The sequence below is a fragment of the Heteronotia binoei genome, chromosome 2, assembly GCF_032191835.1.
Source record: "Heteronotia binoei isolate CCM8104 ecotype False Entrance Well chromosome 2, APGP_CSIRO_Hbin_v1, whole genome shotgun sequence".
Lineage (NCBI taxonomy): Eukaryota > Metazoa > Chordata > Lepidosauria > Squamata > Gekkonidae > Heteronotia > Heteronotia binoei.
The window spans coordinates 177,791,049-177,811,914 of record NC_083224.1 but is presented as its reverse complement, the minus strand read 5'-3'; the positions used below and the strand labels follow the sequence as shown (position 1 = coordinate 177,811,914).

Genomic DNA, 20,866 nt, shown 5'->3' with positions numbered 1-20,866 from the left:
TTCCAAAGGACTTTAGTGAAGCTTTCATAAAATGTTCTGCCTCTGGTAGCACCCCAGGATGTGTGCCTCAACTGCCTGGGGCCCTTCAGTGATGAGAGTGTGCTGGGTCACTTCTCAGGCAGAATAAGCGACCTTCTTTATGCCTTGCAGGCTTCAACACCAAGCCATGTTGCTGCATCAACAGTGCGAAGAGAACCAAGTGCTCTTCCAAGCCTTACAGGCTGAATTGTGTGTCCGTGAAGTGCCTGGTGGATCCCTGCAGAGGGCAGATACAGGTATGGGTCTGAGATGCGTGAAGAAATGCATTTTGAGGGTAGAGGTCTGACCTGAGATAAAACCTGTTTTAAAAAATATTCTCTCAGGGTGGGGAACAGGCAGGAAGGGGGAAGTCAGTTCAGTGGCTTTCCAGTCTCACCTCAGCTGTGAATTGGTCCGGCTAAAGACAGTTGGATGTTCCAGTCTCCCCCTGCTCTCCAAGCAGGGAACAGAGATTTGGAGGAATTAAGACCAGAAGGACTTCAGGAAGAACTCTCTGAAGACTTCAGGAAAAGCTTCTTTGAACCAGCCTGACCTGGTCCGTGGGTGGGGAAAAGAGATGATAAAACTCCTGGGAGTGAGAAGGAGGGTTTCTTTTGTGCTGAGTCCATCAGAGCAGACAGAATTCTTAACTGAGGTCTGGAGGTGAGGGCCATTGTCATGTGCTGGCCTGGACAGCTGAAGAAAGCTGCAAGGTAATGGAGAGAGCTGGTCTATGGCATTCTAAGCCAATTTGGTGTAGTGGTTAAGTGGACTCTTATCTGGGGGGACCAGGTTTGATTCCCCACTTCTCCACATGCACCTGCTGATGTAACCTTGAGTCAGTCACAGATCTCAGAGCTGTTCTCCCAACAGCAGTTCTCAGGAGAGCTCTCACAACTCCACCTATCTCACAGGGCATCTGTTGCAGGGAGGGGAAGGGTAAGGAGATTGTAAGCCACTCCAAGACTCCTTCAGGTAGTACAGGGAGGGGTATAAATCCAATCTCTTATCTTCTTCTTCTAAGCTAAGGCGGCTGTCATATTTTAATATCTGATAGAACATATATAGAGGGAGGGACAGAAGAATTTTATTTTACCCCTTTTCTTTTGAATCTCTTGATCGATCTGGCACTGTGCTAAAAGTATGCTTGTAAACATTTTTTTAAATAAATAATTTATAACTTTTGATAGTGGGAGTGGATCTCTATACCACACAGACTTCCACCATCTTGGACACACTATTTTAAAAGGAGCACCAGGGGGAAGGCAGACAGTTGGTAAGTTGCTATTCCTCCAGGGGTGCACAAGGCAGTAAACGATCCCCATGGTGACCAGGTGCAGGGCAGCGGGAGACACAGAGACAAGGCCTCAAAATTTGCACAGGAAGCTGGGAGTCCTGACCCTCCCAGCAGGCAATTTGCCGGAGAGAGAAAAAAGCCCCTCCTGGTTTTTCTGGGAAAACATAGGAGGAAGAAGAAGACTGCAGATTTATACCCCGCCCTTCTCTCTGAATCAGAAACTCAGAGTGGCTTACAATCTCCTATATCTTCTCCTCCCCACACAACAGACATTCTGTGAAGTGGGTGGGGCTGAGAAAGCTGCCCTTTCAAGGACAACTCCTGCGAGAGCTATGGCTAACCCTAGGCCATTCCAGCAGCTGCAAGTGGAGCAGTGGGGAAACAAACCTGGTTCTCCCAGATAAGAGTCCGCGCACTTAACCACTACACCAAACGGGCTCTCAGGCCACAGGAGGACTGTTCTGTCACAAGCTGACTCCCCTCTTCTCCAGCGCAACCACTCCTGCATCTGGAATGAGAGCAGAACTACCTATTACATTCATTCCTCAGTTCATGTTTTTAGTTTCCACAGGCAGGCACTGGAGCTTTTTGGAAGCGGAAGGGACCAATTAACCTTTTTCCCAATCCATTTTTCTCCAAAATGTACCCTGTTCCACACCCCCATGTATTGTTTTCACCTCTCCCCTACATAGTAAAAGGGGCATGGGGGTGGCATTTTTCAGTGGGAAAAAGGCAGAGGACGGCGAGTCTCTCCCATGTTGTTCTCGTCCTCCCCAAAGCAGCTCCAGCGGCTCTGAATTCTCTCAGCCATTCTGGGCTCCAACTCCTCAACTCTGGATGAACTGAAATGTAAGAAAGACGGTGCTAAAGCTGCCCTTTTGCCTCTTAGCTTGCCCAAGGGATGGCCGATCCAAGGGCCCCGCTCCGAGCGCTGGTGGCGATCTCCTGCAGGAGGCCAGGGCTTTGCGGAATCAGCTGGCACAAGCTGTCCAGGTGAATTGCATCCTGCAGCAGCAGCTGGAGAAGCAATACAGTCCAGGGGCCAGTCCTGCTCTCCAAGGCCTTGGTATGTCCTTTTCTGCCTCCAGATGGCAGCACTCACAAGGTAGGCGAGACTGCAGAGGTTGTCCCACAGGTCAGGCCAGGCCTTTCCCTTCATACCTGGCTCTGTGTCCTTTTGTCCCTTTCCCCACTCTCCAGTATTTTCTTGCCTTTTCAGATTCAACCCTTTCACCACCGGTCCGGGATGTCGGCATGAACTCCTCTCCTTCTCTCTTCCCGCTCATCCCTGTCTCTGTTCCGGTCCTCCAAGCCAATCATGAGGCACAAGGTAAACAAAACAGCCCAAACACAGCCTCATACACACACAGACGAAGCATCTTACAGAAATGGCTGCTCATTTTCAGCCTGTACAGTTGCATAAATGGAGGGGTCTATTTGCGGGTTGCCAACCTCCAATTAGGGACAATACAAGAAACAAACACTGTGATGTACTGGTGTTATGTCTCTTAAATAAAGCCTCCACGTCAGTCTTCAAGTTTGTTTTATTATCTCCAAGTCAGTCAACACACACAACATAAAACCAGGTCCTACAGCTGCAAGGTTCACTCCCTACTTCCTATCTTAACTTATATATTACCCTCTTAAAGGGACATCACCCCACATCAATTCATAACAGTCCTTCATCCAAACAGGTGGTTGTCTTGTTCTTCTCTTCGTCTCCGTTGCTGCAGCTGGCGGTGCCTCTTGAGATGGTAATGGTTGTGGTACTAGTGTCTCTTGAGGTGTATCTAAGAGTTCTGGCTGATTACTTGAATTAGTCCCCTCACAAACAGGCCCCGCCTCATTTTGAATTCCTGGTAACAAAGGAGAGTAATCTAATTCAAAACTACTTCCACTAGAATGTGCAGATACCAAATGAGATGCATTCCATACTCACCCATCTGCTAATTTATAGGTATATTTCAATAACCTTGAGGGGTGGGGTGAACCAACATTCCCCCTTTCGTAAGATTCCCAGTCTCCTTACTCTAACAAAAGAGCCACACTCAAATTTAACATCCTTAGCACCTCTGCATCTATCTGTATATGCCCTATATTTTTCTTGCTCCTGATTCATTCTTTTTCTCAATTCTGAATCTGACACAACATCCGTCCTTGCCTTTAAAATCCCAGTAACATTTAACTTAGTATGCATCTCCCTCCCATGCAACAATTCTGCTGGGGATCTTTGTGTTGTGGCATGCCTTGTTGCCCTATATACTTGGAAAAAAATCAGTAGTAAAGGTAACCCATGCCTTTCCTTCCAATTTAGCCGTTTGCAAGCTATCTTTCAAACTTCTATTAAATTGTTCAATCTCTCCATTAGCTTGCGGATAATACACTGATGACCTCCTCTGTATAATATTTCGCTCAGCAAGAAATGTTTCAAATTCCACAGAAATAAATTGGGTGCCATTATCAGAGCTCAACTCCTTAGAGTCCCCTTCCCTACTGAAAACTACCGCCAAAAACTTAATCACAGCAGCTGATGTAGCCTGTGATGTACCGTAAATGCTATCTCTGGCCATTTACTAAAATAGTCTATCAGTGTAATAGCATAGCAACATTCAATAGGGGCAGTATCAAAAGGTTCCACAATGTCAATAGCAACTTTTTCCCAAGCAGAATGTGGGAATGCGACCGGCTGTAGTGGTGCGGGATGTGTAACCGCTGTCTTATCATGTAACTGGCAGGTGACACAAGCCTTAATGGCTGCCTCCACTTGTGAATCCATCCCAGGCCACCAATACAAATCACACAATCGTTGTTTTGTGCGTACAATTCCTTGATGTGTATCATGAGCAAGAGCTACAAACATAGGTTGCAGTTCTTCTGGGACAAGCAACCGATGTGTACCTCATAAAATACAGCCATTTTGTAATGAGAGTTCATCACGTACTCTAAAATAAGGCAACAGTTCTAACTCCATTCCCTTTTTCTTACTAGGCCATTTATTCATCAAATATCCCCTTAGTTTCTGCTGAACTGGTCATGCCAAGCATGCAGCTTGAAATTTCTCTTGTGTGACTGCAACTGGAATGCCTGAAAGCAGTGCAACTACTTCTACATCCTCTTCTGGCAATACACCAGAGGATGGCAAGGGAAGCCGCGACAAACAATCAGCTGTTACATTTTCTGCTCCTGGTTTATATTCCATCTCATAACTAAAACAAAGCAGTCATGCTGACCACCTAGCAATTCGATTTCCTGCTCTTCCCAATCCTTTTGATGTCAACAGTGTTATCAGGGGGCTATGGTCAGTGCATAATTTAAATTGATGACCCCTCAGATAAGTTCTCCACTTTTCTGTGGCCCAAACACGTGCAAGAGCCTCCTTTTCGACCACAGAATACTGGATTCAGAGGCAAAAACGCCATCCCTCTTTCGTCACCAAATTGTTATGTCTCTTAAATAAAGCCTCCACATCAGTCTTCAAGTTTGTTTTATTATCTCCAAGTCAGTCAACACACACAACATAAAACCAGATCCTACAGCTGCAAGGTTCACTCTCTACTTCCTATCTTAACTTATACATAACCCTCTTAAAGGGACATACACCACAACTGGCTAACAATGTTTAAAGGTAGTCCCCTATGCAAGCACCAGTCGCTTCCGACTCTGGGGTGATGTCGCATCATGACTTTTTACGGAGTGGTTTGCCATTGCCTTCCCCAGTCATCTACACTTTCCTCCCAGCAAGCTGGGTACTCATTTTACTGACCACAGAAGGATAGAAGGCTGAGTCAACCTTGAGCCAGCTACCTGAACCCAGCTTCCACCGGGATTGAACTCAGGTCGTGAGCAGAGAGTTTGGACTGCAGTACTGCAGCTTTACCACTCTGCGCCATGGGGCTCCTAACAATGTTTAGTAAAACCTTTTTAAGAATCATATAATCTTTTTGTATATTACAATATTACAAGAAAGTTCGATTCAATGAGCACCCGGATATAGGCTAATTTTGTAAAAAAAACTTCCTAAGGCGTATTCCTTCCTATTTCCTTCAGGTTTAACAGCCTCTTGTTACAATTCAGTGTTAATGCTCTTGGCAACATCTTTATTTTCTTCAAGTTCTCTCATCCTGGAATAAACCACAGTAATTACAATGAGATACAACACAAAGACCGTTTTCACACACAGCTCACCACGCAGTCACAATCCTGTTCCCTCCGCAGCATCTGGTCGGATTTCGCACCATCTGTGCCAGAGTTACAGGAAGTGCCGCGGCTTTTGCGTAGCAAATGTAAACTGGGTTTTAGCGGTTTACGTTTGCTACGCAAAAGCCGCAGCACTTCCTGTAACTCCGGCGCAGATGGTGCGAAATCTGACCGGACACTGCGGAGGGAACAGGATTGTGACTGCGTGGTGAGCTGTGTGCGAAAACGGTCAAAGCTGAATGGAAGCGGATAATTCTTAAATTTTCAAATGACTACTTTTTAAGAGATTGTTAATTGTTGTGAAAATCTTACCTCTCAATACCACTTAAGTGTATTATATTTTTATTAGGAGGTTAAGCTTTCTTGTAATATTGTAATGTACAAAAAGATTGTATGCTTCTTAAAAAGGTTTTACTAAACATTGTTAGACAGTACATCACAGTGTTTGTTTCTTACATTGCTTGTAATATGAACTGTGAACCTTCATTCAGGGGCCTGGAGATTTCCCAGAATTCCAACAGATCTCCAGATCTGTTTCCCTGAAAACAATGGCAGCTTTGGAGGGTGGCCTCAATGGCAATATACCCCTCTGAGGTCCCTCCCCAAACCCCGCCTTCCCCAGGCTTCATCTCCCCTCCCCCAAGTCTCCTGGAATTTCTAAACCCGGAGCTGGCAATGCTGAGGGCTCCTCACACTTCTTAGGGCACCCCTCCAAAAACCACTTTTCTGGTAGAGATGGATTCTGAGGAGGATATGGATCTCTGTGGGGTACAATGCCATAGAGTCCACCCTCCAAAGCATCCATTTTCTCCAGAGGAACTGTAGTCCGAAGATAAGCTGTAATACCAGGGGATCCCCTGGTCCCACCTGAAGGCTGACATCCCTATTCCACCTCCTGCAGCAGCCATTTTCTGGCAACCATTTTGTGGCTGTGCCCACCACGCAGTGTCAGAATTCCAAAGATGCCCACTAGCTCAGGAAGGTGGAGACCCGCTGAACTAAAGCCAAAAGCTGGGCTGTGGTAGGGAGTCATGGAGGTAAGTGCTTTCCCCAGATCTTATAGATACATTTCGTTTAACCCAATTCTTTTCCCGCATGCAAAGTGATTCACACGCTGGGATGAGGTTCGGAGATATCTCTCTGGTAAACAGCTCTCTGTGTAAATGGGAGTGCAGGACTATGTGTGATGCGATAAAAACAGAACAACCCCCCACTTTACATTCTGTGCATCTCTTCAGAGATCAGCAGTGAATGAGAGACCACACCAAGTGACCCCTGATGTCTTTTCTGCAAAGACATGGACACCATTATTCAAGAGTACTTCAGTGCTGTGGCTGCATCAGAAGGGATTTACATGAAAGAAATAAGAGCTATAGATATCAATAAGCTTTTACTACAAAGTTTGGGATAAAAAAATCAGGAAGGATGGCTAGGACAACACATGGAGGAAATAAAAGGATCACAACGGTCACTGAGAGATAGAAAATTAGGCCAAGGCCAATGGTGCAAAATAAAATAAAAATATATGTTATTACTCAGTTACAATTTCCAAAATGTCCTACACGTTTCATCAACAGGCTTCTTCAGGGGAACCTGTTAGTGTTGTAGCATTTCTTCAACAGTCAACAGCTGACAGACATAGTTGACAGACAGATATGGACACTTGATGGAGAGAACAAAGTTTAATCAAATCTTCTCCCGGAATTTCCTTTGATAAAATTAGGCTCAATTTTGGTGCTTTGCTTTCAGGGACATACCGCGGGAATGACTCAGTGCTGAAAAATGATATGCACAAGCTGGAGACCCATGTCATAAGCCATGCTGAGGACTACAGAACCCTCAAGCAACAAATCCTGGAGGGCAAGATTCTGGTTGGCAAGATTGCGTCACTCCTGAAGTCTGGCCACGAACCTCAGGACATCAGGGTAACGGGGAAACATGTTTGTTTGTTTCTTATTTCAATTCATATGGAGAGAGGAGAGAGAGAGATTGGATTTATACCCTGCCCTTCGCTAGCCAAAGGAGTCTCCTACAAATCTCCTTTCCCTTCCCCTCCCCACAACAGACACCCTGTGCTGTGAGGTAGAGAGCTCTCCCGGAACTGCCCTTGAGCAGAACAGCCTTGAGAGAATTTGTGGCCGACCCAAGGTCACATCAGCAGGTGTATGTGGAGGAGTGGGGAATCAAACCCAGTTCTCCCGAATAAGAGTCCGTGCACTACACCAAACTGACTCTCAAAGTGAGGCTCGGAGCCGTTCACAAAACTGTAAAACAGACATAATAAATATAGTTAAACAGTATAAAAATACAAAGCATAAGAAAACAAAACTCACAACTGGTAATGGTGGATTAAGGATTAAGCTCCAAAAATAAACTCATCTAGGAAAGATCTGATGGAAAAGCTCAGCCTTACAGGCCCTGTGGAATCTAGAGAGGTCTCAAAGCCTGAGTCTCACCTGAGAGGAATTCCACCAGGACAGGGCTATGATCAAAAAAGCCCTCGCCCTGGTGGATGACAAACATGCAACCTGAGGCCCTGGTACCATCAGTAAGCCACATGATGATGACCACAGCCCTGAGGAGGGTTGCAGGGGGTGAGGTGGCCCCACAGGTATGATGGTCCAAGAACATCTAGGGCTTTAAAAGTCAAAAACAGCAGCTTGAATTTGACCCAGAAACCAACAGGCAGTCAAGATAGCTGCTTTAAGACAGGCTGTATATGTGAAGACCAAGATGTTCCAGTCAGAAACCTGGCAGCACCATAAGCGTATATGAGTATGTGTGTGGACAGGGCTGGCGCATGGGAGTCGACGAGGTAGGCTCACCATGGGGGCGGGCGCTCGTGCTGACCTTTCCCTGTCCTCGCCCCCCACCCAGCCCTCTCCCCCACTTCAGTCGGAGCTGGCTGAATTCTGGTTGGCAAGATTGCGTCACTCCTGAAGTCTGGCCACGAACCTCAGGACATCAGGACATTATCAAACCTCAATTCAGAGCAAAGGAAGAAGGACATGGCTGCTGCCTGCAAGAATGCTCAGCCTGCCTCTTGCCCAGCCCCACACACACACCCCGCTTCAGATGGAGCTGGTTGGGCAGCAGCACCATCATGATGACATCACTTTGAGGTGATGTCATTGTGCCATGTGCACAAAGCATGCGCAATTAGAGTCGGGGGGGGGGGGGGGAGAGGTTCTGCCTGGGGTGGCAGAACCCCCTAGCGCCAGCCCTGTGGGTGGAGGGGGGAGAATGCAGAATATTCCTTGGAAGAAATTCATGTTGTTTGGGAACCATAAGAAACAAAAGTATATTGGCTTGTTGAAGACTACCGTTCTTATCCCAGAATAAGCTTCCATGTACTAAAGATTGCTTTGTCACATGACGGACACATTAGCTGTAACAAGCTCTAGTCCAAAAAAGCTTCTGCTAGAATAAAAATATGTAGCACCATAAGACTCCTCTTTGTTTTTGCTGAAAGGAAATAGCAACCTCTACACTTCTGGGACTGTTTCTCAGGAAACATTGTCAGTTCAAGGCAATGCAAGCCCAAGAGCGCTAGCATCTACATAAGACCCATGAATAGCCAATGGGGACTAGAGGGCCTGCAGCAATCAGCCCAACTGGCCATGGAAAGAAGAAAAGCTACTTAGCTCCTTGCTACTGTGGCTGACTTAGAAGAGAGCCTCAGATTAATGGGGCAGCTTGATAAATTACAGATGTTTGCAGGGGTATCAGCGTGACTGAGATGACAAGAAAAGTTGAGAAAAGTTTCCTGTTCTGCTTCTTCAGGTCTTCCATCCAGGGGGCTTCAGGCAGCTTCTTGCCAGCACGAATTCCTTGCACCAAATCTTGGAGAAAGCGGCCTCCCTCCTGTCGTTGTTCTGGATAGCGGTGCTCCCTGTGCCTCACATCTCTGCTCAAGCACAGCAGGCGGTAAGGAGAAGCTTCCTGCTTTTCATCACTGGCTGCGAGATGCCCACCATGGGTCCCAGCAAAGCACATTTCTTTAACCCATTCTTGGGAATAAATGAATTTGTTTGAATGTTTTAGAAACCTTCCCTAGGTGGTAACTCCAAATCAGTCTCCTCACTTGAGGGCTTGAAGTCGTTGTGCTGTGCTGCAGAAGGTTGTCCCTGTGTGCTTTGGCTGACTTGTGGAATGGCGGTGGAATGGCCTTGGGTCAGCCATAGCTCTCACAGAGGTTGTCCTTGAAAGGGCAGCTTCTATGAGAGCTCTCTTAGGCCCACCCACCTCACAGGGTGTCTGTTGTGGGGGAAGAAGATAAAGAAGATTGTAAACCACTCTGATTCAGAGAGAAGGGCAGGGTATAAATCTACAGTCTTCTTCTTCTTCTAGTGTGCAAACGAAGTTGCGGCTCTCCAGAATCACGTATGGTGGAAGGATTATATCTCTCAGTATTCCCCCATTTAAATCAAAGCCACCACCCTGCACACTAGAACACTAGGGTGAAAACTGCAAGCCTCCCCTTTAACATACTATGCTAATTTCAACTTGGAAGGATTCCACGCACATACCCCAAATAGGGCTTTCCTTACCTGCCCTGTGAAGTGATACTGTTCATTCCACTATTGTGTACTGTCATGTGCATAGACCAGGTTATAAAACATAAGTCCATGGGTACAACCTGTGTCCTTTTGTTAATGCATCAAGCTTAGCTATTGTAGTCACCCTAGAAAATCGTCAACTGTATTGGCATTTCAGAAGCAATCTATGAAAGAAGAGATCCAGGTACTCCGCGCTAAGCTGGCAAATCAAGAGAGCCGCCTGCAGCAAGCCAGCCACTATAAGGACAGCATGGAGAACTTCCTCCTTGCCCACTGTAAGTGTCCTCCCCTGGGTCAGGCTGAGGGCTCTGGCAGTGACTTACAATGATCATCTCAAGGTCAGGCGCTTCCTGCATCCCTCCAATTTCTTTTCCCCTCCCCTTTCCCTCATCCAGAATCTGGGGGTGAATTTAGAGCTTTGGTGGAAAGGTGAGTGTAGAGGAGGAAATAGAACTGTATTAATATTTATACTGCAAACCTGCATCAGTATTTTTAATAGCTTAACCACCCTAGCAAGAGCCCCATGGTGCAGAGTGGTAAAGCTGCAGGTGGAAGCTGGGTTTTCAGGTAGCTGGCTTGAGGCTGACTCAGCCTTCCATCCTTCCAAGGTCGGTAAAATGAGTACCCAGCTTGCTGGGGGGAAAGTGTAGATGACTGGGGAAGGTAATGGCAAACCACTCCGTAAAACAGTCTACTGTGAAAACGTGAAAGCAACGTCATCCCAGAGTCAGAAATGACTGATGCTTGCACAGGGGACAACCTTTATCTTTTTTAACCACCCTAGCGTTACCTAAAAAATATGGAAACAGGGTTGGATCAAGCTAAGGGTCCCAGGTTCCCTCCCCACCAGCCACCAGCAAGGGATGGGGGTGGCCAGATCTGTGTTGGGAAACTCCTGGAAATTTGGGGGTGGAGCCTGGGAAGGACTGGAACCTCAGTGGGGTACACTGCCACAGAGTCCACCCTCCAAAACATCCATTTCCTTTATAGTCTGGAGTGGAGCTGTAATTCCAGGGGATCCCCAGGTCCTTCCTGGAGGTTGGCACCCCTGGACCAAGCCAGTCTCCTTGTTCAGTCTTACCCAGTCCCCCTCCTTACTTCACCCCCTGTCCCATATGGTTTTTGTGATTCTCAGCATAGTCGTTCTGGGTGGTCAAAGGGGAACCTTTCCTCACTTTTTCACCACAGAAACCCTGTTTGCATCCAACCCATTGTAGGGCAGTGACGCTGGCCATTTTTTTTACCGATCCTCAGGCTGTCCTCCTGCAACTACCATTCTCCAGGGAGGAGGGAATGATGCCAGTTTTAAGTCTGTATTGCAGATACCTTCCAGAAAGGAGAATCTTGCACCACAAGGGCAACTGAGGAAGGGCCAGGATGTGGAGGGGGGGCAGGTTGAATGAAGCTGTCAAGGCCAAGGCTGATGGCATTTGTTGCTTTTTCAGTGACCAGGACACACGCTGTACTGAAGAAAGCCAGGACTAACTTGGAGGTATGCAGAATACCACTTTGTCCCACTAATGGTGGAAGAGAAGAGCACTGGCTTGTCCAAAAATGAGGCTTTTCCTTAGGACACCCCTTGGGCGATGAGGACCAGTGAGAGTTTTCTTGAGTTGTGCCCACCAGCCCCTTTTCATATACATGGTCATGAATATATTTGCACCTCCAAACTGGTGCATTTCCCCAGGTCAGAGAAAATGAAACCAAGAACCACCCATGATCACACTACTGAAACACAGCATACGCTGTCAGCCCGTAATTATGTTTTTATACTTTCCTGCTGTTTGCCTCCTCCTTCCCACCCTGCTTCCTGGTCGCACCCCCTTAGCGATTTTCATGAGTAAGAACATACTCTTATGTGGGCCATCAACTTCTCATGCTGGGTAAGCTTGGGAAGGTTCTGCTCACTGTCTCTGTATTCAGGGCTTTTTTTTTTAGCAGGAACGCAGTTCCGGCTGGTTTGGCATCAGGGGGTGTGGCCTAATAGACCAATGAATCCCTGCTGGGCTTTTCCCACAAAAAGCCCTGTGTAAAACAATGGTGATGTCGGGGGTTGTGGCCTAATATGCAAATGACTTCTAGGTGGGCTTTTTCTACAAATAAAGCCCTGTCTGTATTGCATTATCAGCCTTGTACTTCCTGCTCTTGTTCTTGCGGACAAAGAGAACTCTTTTCTTTTTCTTCTGGTGGTCTTGTGATCCCACCCTTGGAAGTACCTATGGCTGATTAGTAGTGGATGCCTTCCCTTCAGCCATTGACCCTGTGTTTGGCTAGAAGCTGTTTTTGCCTGAAGAAAGAGTCCTTTTTAATGGTTTTGGGTGGCCAAAGGAAGCTCAGCAAAGCAAGGTGCCGGGACAACATAAATATACTTCAATTGCAGAAAAGAAGGCAAACCACAATATTCATAAAGGTTTCTCATGTCCCTTTAGTCACTGGAGACGTCTTACAATAAGCAAGAACAAACGCCCTAGGCAAGACTAACTTATGGTGCCCCCCCTGCACTGATAATGTCACCAAATCACACAGGGGTGCCCAATTTGGCACCCCCAGAAGGCTAGAGCCCTAGGCAATTGCCTAGTTTGCCTAGTGGCACAGCCGGCTCTGGGGATTAGATAGATTCATGGAGGAGAGGTCCATCAGTGTCTACTAGTCGTGGTGACTTAGGGGAACTCCCATGTTCTGAATCCCAGAGCCAGGAGGCAACATCAGGTGAAGGCCTCAGCCTCTATGCCGTTGTTGGCCCTGCAGAGGAACTGACTGGCCACTGTGGGAGACAGGATGCTGGACTGGAAGGACCAAAGCTCTTGTTATATTCTTCTGTAACAGTCCTCAGCAGCGCCAGGTCTTCAACAAAGCTCCAGTGAAGCCAACTTGCTTCTGTTTTCTCTATACCTGCCTTAAGTACAGCCAATATGCTTAGGGTTGCCAAGTCCAATTCAAGAAATATCTGGGGACTTTGAGGGTGGAGCCAGGAGATTTTGGGGGGTGGAGCCAAGAGACCTCAGGGCGGAGCCAGGAACAAGGGTGTGACAAGCATAATTGAACTCCAAGGGAGTTTTGGCATCACATTTAAAGGAACCGCACACCTTTTTAAATGTCTGCCTTCCATAGGAAATAATGAAGGAAAGGGGCACCTTCTTTTGGGGCTCATAGAATGGGACCCCCTGGTCCAATTGTTTTGAAACTTGGGAGATACTTTGGGGAGAGTCACTAGATACTATACTGAAAATTTGGTGCCTCTACCTCAAAAAACAGCTCTCCCAGAGCCCCCGAAACCTCCAGATCAATTCCCCATTATACCCTATGAAAATCAATCTCCACGTAGAGAATAATGCTCAGCAGACGTCCCCCCCCCATTTCTGGTGACTCTGAAGAGGGATTGACCTCTCTACTCATGAGTTGCTGCCAACTTCTTCAAAGTAACACAGACACACCATCCCAAGAGGAAGCCTTTCAATCAGCGACTGAAGCCTCCGGAGGTAGAAATGCACATGGTCCTCCGGGGGCAGAGCTCCCCCCCCCCGCCGGCCAGACTCCCCGAGGAGATGCCACCTGGCAGCCAGAGAGGACGCAAGTACTACGAGTCCCAGCATGCACCTCGCGAAGGGAGGCCGGACTGGAGTGAATAGCAGGCCGGCAGTGGGCGGATCTTTGTGACCCGGAGGAAGGGAGAAGCCTGAAGCCAGGCAGGGAAAGAGACACGGCACCGTTCCACACACACACACACCGCTTCCAGATTTTTAGAGAGTGGGGGATGAGGCTGCTAATCCAGGGGTCCCCCGGCAGGGCGGGGGGGTTGGAAAGCCTAAATATGCTCTAAGCTCCAATAAGGTTCCCTGGCTGCCAGTTAGGATCTCTAGTCAGGGGTTTAGTTCCTACGCAGCCAGGGCTAGCCCTAGACTGTCTGGCACCCTAAGCAAGGCTAACTTCTGGCGCCCCCCCTCCCGCATTGATAATGTCACTGAGTCACATGGAGGGGTGCCCAATTTGTTGCCCCCAGAAGGCTGTCGCCCTAGGTAGTTGCCTAGTTTGCCTAGTGGCAGGGCCTTCTGTCTGATTTTGCACAAGCTTCCCCGGGGCTGCAACTTGCCTCGCCTCTTTCCCAAGGCAAGCAGAAACCAGTTTTCTGAGGATCTTGTTTGCCGCAGAAAAGAGGCGGGGTGTGTCGCAGCCCCAGGGCAGCTTGCGCAAAATCCAACAGAAGCATCGGGTGGAGGGGGAAGGGGAGAGAAAGAGCTCTGACACCGGAACAAGCCTAGTGGGGAATCAGGTGTTTTGGCTTGGTAAAGAGCATTTCTCCCACTCTTGCCACCCCTGATATGTGCTCTCTGTTCTATTCTCTGCAGGGCATCTCAGAGCCAGTGACGTTCTCTCCATTGTGTGATCATGTCCTTGCATGAGCGAGGAATGGGATTGGAACCATTCAAGTGCCCAGAGACAGGAGGAGGAAGAAAGCCAGCTACTGAGTTCCTCTGGTCGCCCCTCCACGTGCAGGGATCAGAAATGGCTTGCTGTGGCTTAGACATCTGGTTCTTCATCACCCAGCAAGCTCTGTTTCTATCAATCCAGGAACCAAACCATCTTTTGCCTATCGACGCTTGCTGCCTTAGTGAGGGCCAACTCTGGTACCGCAACTTGTGCACACAAGAAACCCTGAACACAGCCAAGTTGCATCCTCCACAACTTCCAGAAGAGCAGCGAAGTGACTCAGCTGCTGAACCAGGCTGGTGCTCCCCGCCCCCTCCCCCTTCATCCCCATCAGTGCAATATGAGAAATAGACAATCAACTATAGCGTATTGACAGTAGGACAAATTTACCTAAACCTAGAGAAAAAAGCCCTTAGCATGGATTCTTTGGAAGTGTGACTCTGGTAGGGGGAAGAGAGAAAGCAACGTATTCTTTGCTTACTTTTGACCCTAGCGTCATTGGACTTTTCAGCTACTTGTTTTTGACTTCTGGAGTTTAATTTATTTATTACAATAGTTATATGCACCAAAAAAAAAAAAAAAACCCAACCAAAACCCACAAACTTTTGCTTTTCCAAAATTAAGTTTGCTTGTGAATTAGGCAGCCTATGCTTCTGCTGCCAGGTGATTTCCAAAAATAGCTCCCTTGCCCTCTGTAAGGTTTATTGTGTGTTGTTGTTCAGGGGAGGGGACAGACACCTCGGAGGCAACAGAAAGAAGTCAGTGACAAAGAAGTCAGAGGGCAGGCTTCTGAAGGGCTCGCCTTATTTTATCTGCTACAAGCCAAAGCACGTATCTCATGTTGCTAAGGTGCTTTGAGACACAGCAAGGGGAAGGAAAATTTTGGCTGAGGGCTGAAGGGGCTGGAATAAATGAAGCAATTTTTTTTTTCCTTCCATGTGACCTGAATTTCCAATAAAGATTTTTTTAAAAATAAAAAAAATCAGCTGCAATTTGTGAATTGCACCACAATCTCATGAGTTTTCCTTGCAGCATACAGCAGCCTTGCATATCAACACACCAAACTATAGTCCTGTCGTGTTGGTCAATGTCCATGATGCCATAGCTGTCTCAGGGCCTAACCACCTGTTAGGAAGTCCTTGGGTCATGGTGACCCAAGGCCACCTGGCAAGCTCCCATGGCACAGTGGGAATATGAATCTGGGTCTTCCCGATCCTAGTCTGACACTGCTAGGGATGCCAGCCTTTCCCGCTTTTACAACTGATCTCCAGCCGGCAGAGTTAAGCCCACCTGGAAGGGTAGGCTCCATGGCATTGTACCATGCTGAGGCCCCTCCCCCTCCCCAAACTCCACCCTCTCCCAGATCCACCCCCAAAGTCTCCAGGTATTTTCCAATACAGACCTGGCAACCCTAAGAATGTAAGAAAAGCCATGTTGGATCAGGCCAGTGGCCCATCCAGTCCAACACTCTGTATCACACAATGGCCAAAAAATCAGGTGCCATCAGGAGGTCCACCAGTGGAGCCAGGACACTGTGTCCCCCCCCCCCCCCCAGCACCAAGAATACAGAGCATCGCTGCCCCAGACAGAGAGTTCCATCTATACCCTGTGGCTAATAGCCACTGATGGACCTCTGCTCCATCTGTTTATCCAATCCCTTCTTGAAACTGGCTATGCTTGCAGCCACCACCACCTCCTGTGGCAGTGAATTCCTTTGGGTGAAGAAGTACTTCCTTTTATCCATTCTAACCTGACTGTTCAGCAATTTCATTGACTGCCTGCGAGTTCTTGTACTGGAAATCAACCCTAACTCTTAATTATTATACTATACTGACTGACAGCTTTCCCTCTCCCTGGGGAAATTCTGGCCAAGGTGCGTAAGTGGTGTGGTAGCAAATGGCTGAGGGGAGTTGTGTGGTGGCCACCACTGGGCCTGACCCAGTTGCACAAGTTCCGTGGAAGCTTTCACTGGGCCCAAGCAAATTGTGTTGCATCAAGTCATAGCGACTGCTGCCCCTGGGTGAGATGTGTAAATTGCATGGTAGCAAATTGCAAAGTGGTTCCAAAATAGCCCTAGCCCTGGAAAGGGCCTTTTTCTTGCCTTTCATTGACAGAAATGAAGGTTTGAAGACAGGCAGAATTGTTGTGGTTCTCAGAGTCACTATTCCCATCTAAGCACTGGTGTTCCTTTCCCCTCTACCACTGACGTTTTGCAGATCTTGACAGATGTTGTCAAAGAGGGATGGAAGAACTCTGCTGTGACTACAGCAGGGGTGGCCAAACTCAGGAGCCACATGTGGCTCTTTTACACATATTGTGTGGCTCTCGAAGCTCCTCATGTCTTGGAGAAGGCATTTCTCTCTTTAAATCACTTCTCCAAGCCAAGCCAGCTGGAGGCTTGGAGAATGCATATAGAGTTGCTTTCTTTCCACATCTCCCTCCTTCCCCATCTATTTCCTCCCTTCCCTCCTTATACAGCTCTCAAACATCTGACATTCGTTCTATGTAGCTCCTACATTAAGCAAGTTTGACCACCCCTGTGCATGGTGCAACTTCATGTTGCAGAGGGTTTGGTGTGAATTGTGCCACTAACCCCGCAACGAAGCAGCTCCCATATTTCTCAGCAGAGATGTAAAAAAGGAACTTCGCCGGCAGGAACATAAACACAAAGTCAGTCTAGCCACAGTCAGCTATACCAAAATTGTACCAAAGTGAAAAGGTCTAAAAGCAAAACACAGTTTACTAGTGAAACATTATGCCCAGTACATAAATTTCATCATCAACCTATTAAGCAATGTGCAAAGTGTCATACATGTGCTCCACAAATCTCTGGTGAAGCTGGAGACATTTAAAAAAAAAAACTTCAAGAATATCATCTACATAATGTATGCACCATCTATCCACATATAAAAATGACCACCACCACCACCTTTTGCAGGGAGACATCTGTATCAAATATTCCTGACACCACCCCACAAAGGAAGAAATTTAAACTAAACTGCTAACCCACAACTCCATATCTCCTGGGAGACGTTTGGGGTTTGTAATGTAATTTTGCTTGTAACTGGAAATGTTGTAAACTATTATTGTAAACTGTCTTGAACCACAAGGAAAGGCAGGGTATGTTTTAATAAATAAGTTGGGGGAAAGGCAAAAGGGGATGTTTCATAATTCTCAAATCCCAGAAGTTCATATCAAAGTTTAACACAAACATCAGAACTCTTCTGCAGAAGATAAATACTAGTTTTAATGGGGGGTTTTTAAAAATGCAACCAAACAATTTCCCATTTTTAAAACTTCACACACGCACCTAGAGGGGAAATAGAAACTCCCAAGGAGATTATACTAAGGATGCCAAAGCCTTTTTCTCCACCCTCCTTCATCTCAACTTCCAAATAAACCAAGGAACAAAACTGGACGTGAGTCCTTATAAAGCAGCAGGGCACAAAGTGCAGCTTATAGGGGGGTATGCCTGAAGCCCCCCCCACGCCCCCCCCCACTCCATAACCTGCCTCTCACCCATTCTTCAAGTCTTGAACAACGGCTGCCAGTACTATTGCAATTGCAATGTCAGTTTCTACTGGCTGGCTTCCAGCTAAGGTGGCCACCTACGGATGACCAAAAAAAAAAAAAAGAAGACAAAAAGAGAGGACAAAATTTGCAAATGCTAACCTGCATTCACAGGTGCAAAGTGACATATAAGTAGCATAATTAAAACAGAAATATGATTTGTCCTCATTATATAGAATTGCCCAACTTCAGGCAGGGCTTGGAGATTCCCTGGAATTGCAAAGGATCTCTGGAGTTTGGAGGTCAGTTCCCCTGGAGAAACAGCTACTGTGGAAGGTGGGCTGTACAGCATTATTCCCTACGGAGGTCCCTCCCCTCCCCAAACCCTATCCTCTCCCGGTTCCACTTCTAAATCTCCATGCATTTCCCAACCTGGTTTTAGCAACCTTTCCCTGGTACCACATGGACTGGCTACCCTAGGCGCTGGCCGTGGATGGGGAAATTTTTCAAGGCTCTTCCTGCTCTCCCATTTTTATTTTACCTCAAGCAACCTGGTGAGCTTGTGCGGCTCTTCTTTCAGCTTCAGGGGGTTCAAATCCAACCTCTAAAGTTCACTTGAGCAGATTTTAAAAGAAAAGGGAGGGGAAAAAGAGGACACCTTGCCACCCTTCTCTGAGATGAAGCATTGCGGTCACCATAGCAACCACAGTATCATGACCAGCCAGAGTGGGAGGCCTGGATGTTCAAAGATGGAAATCTCCCACCCGACCTGCAGGCCTCTCAATGTAGCCATGGAAACTGTGGTTTCTATGGCGACTGATAATTCTGCCACACCTGGGAGGTGGCAATTTCCCCCACCATTTCCAAGATAACAGTGGGATATATACTTTTTTTAACAAACCAATCAACCACTATCCCAAAAAGGTTTGTGTAGGAAGAAAACAAACAGAAGCAATTCACTTCACAAAAACAATATACTTCAAAAACCAACTTCTTTAGAATACGCAAATCCATTCTACAGTGCAAATCAATTTTCATTTAACTGACCAGGGAAGCATCAATTACTCACACTTCGTATGCTGCAAGCAACTTGGGGTTTGCTTCCCACGGCAAAAAAGACTTCTCCACACCACAGTTTGTATGCTAAAATTTTCACAAAGTCACAATCTCTTGTGGCTTTCCTCTGTATACCTTATACAAAGTTTTGGTATATCAGTGGTGTTTCACTAATATCCAGTTTCCTTGCCTAGAACATATTCCTTCTCTTTATAGATCCCACCCCCCTCAAATTAAGCCTCTACATTTCCCCAAAGAATTGATTGTGCGTACAGATGTAAAATATTGCTATGGCTATAAATTCACTATCTATGGTAACCATTTGGAACACTCCATATACACATTTTTTGTATAGGATAATCAGGACTTTTCTTTTTATAGCCTTTGCATATTTGGCCACACACCCCTAATGTAGCCAATCCTCCAAGAGCTTACAGGGCTCTTATTACGGGGCCTACTGTAAACTCTTGGAATATTGGCTACATCAGGGTGTGTGGCCTAATATGCAAAGGAGTTCCTGCCGCAAAAGGAGCCCTGAGAAATGGAGACCCCAGGCTAGCCCAATGTCATCAGATCTCGGAAGCTAAGCAGGGTCTGCTGTGGCTAATACTTGGACGGGAGGCCATCGAAGAAGTCCAGGGTTGCTACACAGAGGCACGCAATAGAAGACTACCTCTGAATGTCTCTTCCTTTTAAAACCCTACTGGGTCACCATAATTTGGCTGCAACTTGATAGCAAACCTCAAAGGAGATATGGAACAGAATTACATTTAGGTGCCATAGACAGAGCACAATGCACTGGAATGGCGCAGATCCAAGACTCACAAAGGAAGCGGTCCAAACATGCATGTTCATCAACTGATGGTTGTGGCGTTCAGCCATCTTAGCATGTATGCGCTCAAGCACCAGCTCAAACCAAATGCCACCTGATATTCTCAAGCAGAATCACCATATTCAGCAACCACAGTGTTCAGGCCAGCCCCAATGCCAAGTTTTGTTTTTCACAACTCTGTGAGGCAGGGCCTGGTGTGGCCCTGATGGCTCCAATCCAAGAACATTTTGTCCCATGGAACTCTTTGAGCGGTGTGGCTCTGTTATAAAGCATCAAAAACATAAAACAGGTGAAAAGATACAGTGTGCAAGGTATTCAAATCAATAAAAATTGCCGCAAATAAACGCCACTGGAAGGCAAGAAACAATACAGACAGACACATCACAGCATTAACTAAGCCCATGATAAGGTGTGTTGTGCCCTATCAGATATATCAGCAAGGATTTTTTTGTAGCAGGAATTCCTTTGCATATTAGGCCACACACCCCTGATATAACCAATCCTCCTGGAGCTTACAGTAGGCCCTGTACTAAGAGCCCTGTAAACTCTTGGAGGACTGGTTACATCAGGGGTATGTGGCCTAATATGGAAAGGAGTTCCTGTTACAAAAAAAGCCCTGAATATCAGGCTTCCCCAACTTTCTGAGTTGGCGGGCACTTTTGGAATTTTGACACAGGGTGGTAGGAACAGCCACAAAATGGCTGCCACAAAATGGCTGCTGCAGGAGGCATACCCAGCCACAAAATGGCTGCTGTGTCTAACCTTCAGTCACACAGTGAAGATCCTTGTGCTGTGGTGGCAGCTTCTGCCAAATCTGCACAGGCAATCAATTATCCAATGGCCAATTAAAAGCCTTGGTGGGCAAAAACCCAACATGGCACCACCCATTTTTAAAAAAACCACTGTGGGGGGTGGCAGACAACATGGCCCCATGGGCACCACATTGGGAACACCTGAGATACAAGAAAC

At 46.9% G+C, this 20,866-nt stretch overlaps 1 protein-coding gene across 4 annotated transcripts in view; it reads left to right on the top strand.

Moving 5' to 3' along the window:
- The window catches only part of PDE4DIP (phosphodiesterase 4D interacting protein), a 98,531-nt gene extending 83,452 nt beyond the window's left edge, over nucleotides 1-15,079 (top strand). For 2 of the 4 annotated variants that reach the window (XM_060232564.1, XM_060232561.1), the window contains 7 exons: nucleotides 151-275; nucleotides 2,205-2,645; nucleotides 7,262-7,437; nucleotides 9,296-9,439; nucleotides 10,229-10,346; nucleotides 11,517-11,563; nucleotides 14,418-15,079. In XM_060232564.1, coding sequence (XP_060088547.1) covers nucleotides 151-275; nucleotides 2,205-2,645; nucleotides 7,262-7,437; nucleotides 9,296-9,439; nucleotides 10,229-10,346; nucleotides 11,517-11,563; nucleotides 14,418-14,471 — 1,105 coding nt within the window. In that variant the 3' untranslated portion in view covers nucleotides 14,472-15,079. The remainder of the gene's footprint in view (nucleotides 1-150; nucleotides 276-2,204; nucleotides 2,646-7,261; nucleotides 7,438-9,295; nucleotides 9,440-10,228; nucleotides 10,347-11,516; nucleotides 11,564-14,417) is intronic. The other 2 variants (XM_060232562.1, XM_060232563.1) reach the window with 2 other exon arrangements.
- Nucleotides 15,080-20,866: the final 5,787 nt, after the last annotated feature.